At 33.1% G+C, this 5,805-nt stretch overlaps 1 protein-coding gene across 1 annotated transcript; it reads right to left on the bottom strand.

Moving 5' to 3' along the window:
* Positions 1-2,783: 2,783 nt before the first annotated feature.
* LOC111993089 (sugar transport protein 10) lies at positions 2,784-5,157 on the bottom strand. Its single transcript, XM_065782300.1, has 4 exons — positions 5,028-5,157; positions 4,313-4,638; positions 3,444-4,073; positions 2,784-3,322 (listed from the first exon to the last, which is right to left on the bottom strand). Exons 1-4 carry the CDS (start codon positions 5,155-5,157, stop codon positions 2,903-2,905), a joined length of 1,506 nt encoding a protein of 501 aa, XP_065638372.1. The 3' UTR covers positions 2,784-2,902.
* Positions 5,158-5,805: the final 648 nt, after the last annotated feature.

Below are 5,805 nucleotides of genomic sequence, written 5' to 3' on the forward strand. Positions count from 1 at the left end.
AGTGTTTTTAAATGTGGTTTTAATCCAGACCCGTATTTTCTCATAAAACGGGTTGAGACTTGAGAGCTTATAAACCCGAACTAGACCCGTATATCTTATTTTTTTTAGTAATATTTTATTTAAGTTTTCCAATGAGAAAATGTAGAGATAAAAGGCTCAGGAGTATAGCTGAGAAATGGAAAAAGGGAAGTGTTTTTAAATGTGATTTTAATCCAGACCCGTATTTTCTCATAAAACGGGTTGAGAGCTAATAAACCCGAACTAGACCCGTATATCTTATTTTTTTAGTAACATTTTATTTAAGTTTTTCAATAAGAAAATGTAGGGATAATAGGCCCAAGAATATGTATTGGGCCATGGGTCTTGTTCGATGGCGATTAATGATCTGAGGACAACTAGACAAGAGGAAAGATGTAAGAATCAAAGCGCCACGAATAAACTATAATTGCGAAGGTTTTAGAAGATAGTCTAAGGAGAAATGCCTCCTCGACTAAGTAAAGCAAAGGTCAGAAGGATTGACTGTCTTTAAGGGCGACACTTCGAAAGGTTCTATTGATAAGGATAAACATCAGGAAAATATAAGGCAAAGGAAAGCTAAAAAATATCTATGAGAAAACTGCTAATACCGCATTGAATATTCTGCAGCTAACTCTATAGCCGCATTAATGTGGGGTAATACCTAAACAGTGGCAAACAGTCTTCCAGCTACTCCCAAGACTTTAGGAATGTGTTGATGGGATAAGAACCAAAGCCAACAACTTAACCTACACGTGGACAATGGAAATGAAGAAGAGAGGGGTATATAATAGAGAGAGAAGCCCCACAGTGAGGAGGATAAGAGAATTGAAAGAGAAAAAACTGTAGGAACAAGAACTGGACTTGTAACCAAATTCAAAAGAAATATATAGAAGAACTAATCTCCTCGGATTGTGCCGATGACAATTTTCTTTAGGTAAAACTAGTTTATCTTTACTTTCTTGTCATTTAGATCCACTATAATTGTTATCCAACTCAGTAGAACCTAGTTTTCTAACTTACTCTCTATAAATTCATTGTATTGGACTCTTTGGGTTTAAATTCTTTTACCTTTTGGGGTTAGGAACCAAATTGTGCTCCTACAGAAAATATTAGAATTTTTTTTTTAATTATTGAAATAATGGAGTTTAGATTATATTAATTTCATGTTATGGCTTTTACATTCTTTAAAAAAAATTAAATCAAATATGTGAAAAATTTTAGTGAAGTAATTAATGGTTTGAGTGAAAATGTTTAGGAATTAATTGTTATTTCCATTTAACCGGGTAAATTTCGGTTCTAAATAAATTTAGGTGTTGCTTTTAGTCCTATCAATTTTGCTTTAAAATGATTGTATTTTTTTTTTCTATATATGCTTAATAGAGTGAATTAGGATTGTTGGTTACTTATTGAGTTCATACATACATACATACATACATATATATATATATATAATATTTTTTTTTTTGTTAATTTGTTAAACTTTAAATCATGAGGAATGTCTTTTACATATTGGAATCTCTTTGGTATGATGGGTGTCACTTCCATACGCATTTTGCCCCTTGAAATGCACTTATTCAATTGGACAAGAAAATTGAAAAAACTTTAATTTGAGTCAGAAAGTCAACAAAAAGCATGAAACATGTCCAATTACCTCGAATTGATAAGAACTAGAAAATACATGAGTTTTTTCACATAAGAAAGGAAAAAAAAAAAAAAAAAAGGTTTCACCATGTTCAGGGACGGAACTACATACAAACAGAGGGGGGCTGTGGCCCCCCCCAATTTTTTTTAAAATATTAAATAGTAAGTATATATTTAAGATTTTAGAAAATAAGCCGAAGAAAAATTATATTTACCCCCTCAAGAAAATTATATTTGCCCCCCTCGACTTTGAATCCTAGTTCCGTCCCTGACCATGTTTAACTAGAAAATTCATTTGTTTGAATACAAACATTTTAATTTACTTCAAAACAAGTTTTCTATTGTAAAGATCGAATGTAAATACATGTGAGACACGTGGAAGGTGCTTTTATTCTGGGAAGTTGTGTGAGGGTGTGAGCAACGTTGAAAGGACAAGAATTAAAGGCCTAAATATGGATTTGAAGAATCTAGATATAGACAAAATCCCCATGAATCTAGATCTCAAGTGTGGGCTCTAAAGTCAATGCTCATGGTGATGCAAGAAAAGCGGAATTATGCGATTTATGAGCAAAACTCGATGTCATAAGGTGCACAAATACAGATTTCTCAACAACAACGAAAAAAGGTGCACAAATACACAAATTTGGAGAAAGAACTATTAATACTCTAATATCATGTTAAAATGTAAAGAGAAAAATAAAATAACAAAGAGTAACAAAAAGAAAAAGCAAAAAAAAAAAAAAAAAACTTGATTTAACTTAACAATCTATATGCAACGTAAAACGCTAAACAATTACATTTTTACTATATTGAATTGTGAATTTCAGTTAACTCAACTGGTAAAATCTTTAATAGTTGAATAAAAGATTTATGATTCAATTTTCGCCTATACCAAAAACCAACCGGTGTCTTGATCTGATAATAAAGAACTATCATTAGGAGCGAATGTCAAATATTGAAATTCTCTCTAAAATTTTTTTCTAAAAAAAAAACACTATAGGTTAAAATTCTCTTTAAAAAAAAAAAAAAAAAGAATTGTCTTATAATAAACCCAATGTGGGGTATATATATATATAGGAAATTAGGAATACAGTCATCTTATATCTTATTATGATAACCCTAAAGCCACTTATGGCATTACAAATCTACGGTAGCTCATGATATCCTACAAAGCAAAGGGTTACAAGTTTATGGTAATATTTATACACATTAATGGCAATATCCTAAAATATTCTAACAAATTCTAATAATCTGGAACAAAATCTTGCCAAAACCAATGTGCCTTCCAGACTCTCTTCATATCCTCAATTGAGACTCTCTTCGTCTCGGGCACAAAGAAATATATGAAAATAGTCATCATGATCTGAAATAATACAAAGAAGAAGAAGAGACCAAACTTCATGTAGCAAAGCATAGAGAGGAAGCCTTGATTAATAGCAAAGGTCAGCGTCATGTTAAGGGAGACATTGATGGCTTGTCCTACTGATCGAATCTCTAGGGGGCAAATTTCACTAGGTACCAACCACCCCAATGGACCCCAGGACCATGCAAATGCAGCTACATAAGCACAGATTAAGAACAAGGCCATATTGGCTTCTGTCTTTGTAAAGAATCCTTCACCAGTGGACCCATACCTCAGGCCTATCATGACTGCTACTGTAGTCTACAATGAAACAAAAGAATTTGTAAACCTTGGAATTAATGTTTCTGAATTAGTTAATTAATGTGTTACTGTTTTCTATATATGAAGGATTTTCCTTAATCATATTAGTTTTAAATATTACCTGGCAAATAATCATTTGTATGGCACCTTGAAAAAACAAAAACCTTCTCCCTAGCTTGTCAACTAAGAGGATGGCAACCAATGTGGCAAGGACATTAACAATGCCAGTAAGAACTGCCGACATCAGTGCAGCACGGTCACCAAAACCCAAAGTCTTAAACAAAACAGGTGCATAAAACATCACAACATTAATGCCAGTGAGCTGTTGGAAGAATGGAATGAGAATGCAAAGCACTAGTTGAGGCCTATGTCTTCTTTCTGTGATGTTCTTCCAAGGGTTTTCCACTTTCTTTGCAGCCTCACTTGCTTTAAAAAGTTCTTGAAACTCCTCGTCCACTTCCTCCGTCCCGCGAATTTTTTGTAACAGTTCCTTTGCCTTGCCATTTTGGCCTTTTGTAAGAATGGAATTGGGAGTGTCTGGAAGTAATAGAGATCCAAGAGCCATGATTATTCCGAGAATGGCTGCAAAACCTAAAGGTAATCTCCAGCCCCAGTCACCCCCAAGGTTGGATGTGCTATAGTGAACAAGGCAAGAAACTAGAATACCAACTGTAATGGCCATTTGGAAAAAAATGTTGAGTGCTCCTCTAAGCTTTGTTGGTGCCATTTCAGATAGATAAACTGGAACAGACTGCAATGCATCAATATTAACATTAGCTTTATGCCTTTTACATTGAGAGTGTTTAGGCAGGAGCAATGGTTAGTGTTAGAATAATAACAACATGAGTACATTTACTTTCCAAATCTTTAAGCTTTTGGGATACATAATCGATAATTTATCATGGTATCAAAGCATATGGTCTTAAGTTACTTGTACTTTCTCGGGAGTGTAAATTTTTTGGGGAAAATTAATAATTAATCAATTAGTACCTGATTTCCAAAGCCAACACCAACACCTAGCAACAAACGACCAATGATGAGCATCTCTATGTTCATGGCAGCACTGCCTAGGAGTGATCCAACAAAGAAGACCAGACCTCCCAAAATCATTGAGGTTCTCCTGCCATAGGCCATCGTTACTGAAGAAGCGAAGAAGGGAGCTACCATTGCTGCCATATAAATGGAGGAGGTGAACAATGTAAGCATCTGGCTATCAAATTTGCAGTACCCATCTTCCTTATCCATTTCACATTTCATTTTTATATACACTGATGGGAAGAACTTCCTTACAAACTCGTTTGATGTAGTCGCTCCTGCTGCTAAAATATAAAAAGCAAACCACCAATTTGTTAGATATGATTATACGAATAAATTCATTATTTTCTAACAAGCTTAATTTTTTTTTTATTTTTTTATATATCAAAATTCATAATTTAATATGGTTTCAAAGTGATCCTAAATTCTGACATGTTGGATTCCACTAATTAAGAGTAATTTGGTTGAAACTAGTGTTAACCCATTTCCTAATAACTTAAAACTTTTGAAATAATCAGACAATCTGTAATTTTTTATCGTTACTAAACACTCCAATGTTTTTTGAAATTCATTCCATATTTCTTAAAAGTGGTTTTTTTCAACTGAAATCATGTAAAAAAAAAAGTTCATGCATGGTAAATAGAACAAGATGACAAAGTGTGAATCAAACCTGTAACTCCAACATCATAACCAAAGATGAGACCACCTGTAGCAGCAACCAAACAAATCACCAACACAAGTGGGGTGACCTTGCCTCCATATTTTTTTCCCTCTCTTTGAGCATTATCTTCTTGTAACATCTTTAAGTGAACTAGAAGAAGTATATTGTAATCCAATCCTTAGCTTAAAGACACACAACTCCCTCAAAATTGTTCCATTGATCTTTCTTTTTGCTCTTTTAAGTACCTTTCTTGCTTGTCCACTTCTAATTCTCAATATTATAATTAGTTTCAACTAATAAGATTTTAGTTAATCTAAGTCTAAAGTTAACTTCCTAACTTAATTTTTAATGGTTTACATTGAAGTTTTGGCAACTAATAAAAGCTGTCTTGGCATAGTTAAAAGTAAGTTACAACTACTACAGATCTGTCGCACTTGTTCTAGACAAAGTTACTATTTATTAAGGTACAATTGTTGCAATGTGACTTAGTTGACCTAATTAGAACTTGACAGCTCAATTAAAAGCCAAAACTCTTCGGTCATCTTTTAAGTATTTAATTTGGTGGGTTGGAGCTGATTTGGATTTTTTTTTTTTTTTTTTGATGACTTGGATATTTAATTGAGATGGCAAGCTATAATTAGTCAGCTAAGTCACATTGTAACAATTGTACCTTAATGCATTGCACGTGATATGATCTAAGTTACTACGGTCTGTTAAAAATAAAGGAAAAAAGAAAACTACTTTGGATATAATTAAACAACAAACTCTAAATATAGAAATATTAGAA

The sequence above is a fragment of the Quercus suber genome, unplaced genomic scaffold (assembly GCF_002906115.3).
Source record: "Quercus suber isolate HL8 unplaced genomic scaffold, Cork oak 2.0 scaffold_296, whole genome shotgun sequence".
Lineage (NCBI taxonomy): Eukaryota > Viridiplantae > Streptophyta > Magnoliopsida > Fagales > Fagaceae > Quercus > Quercus suber.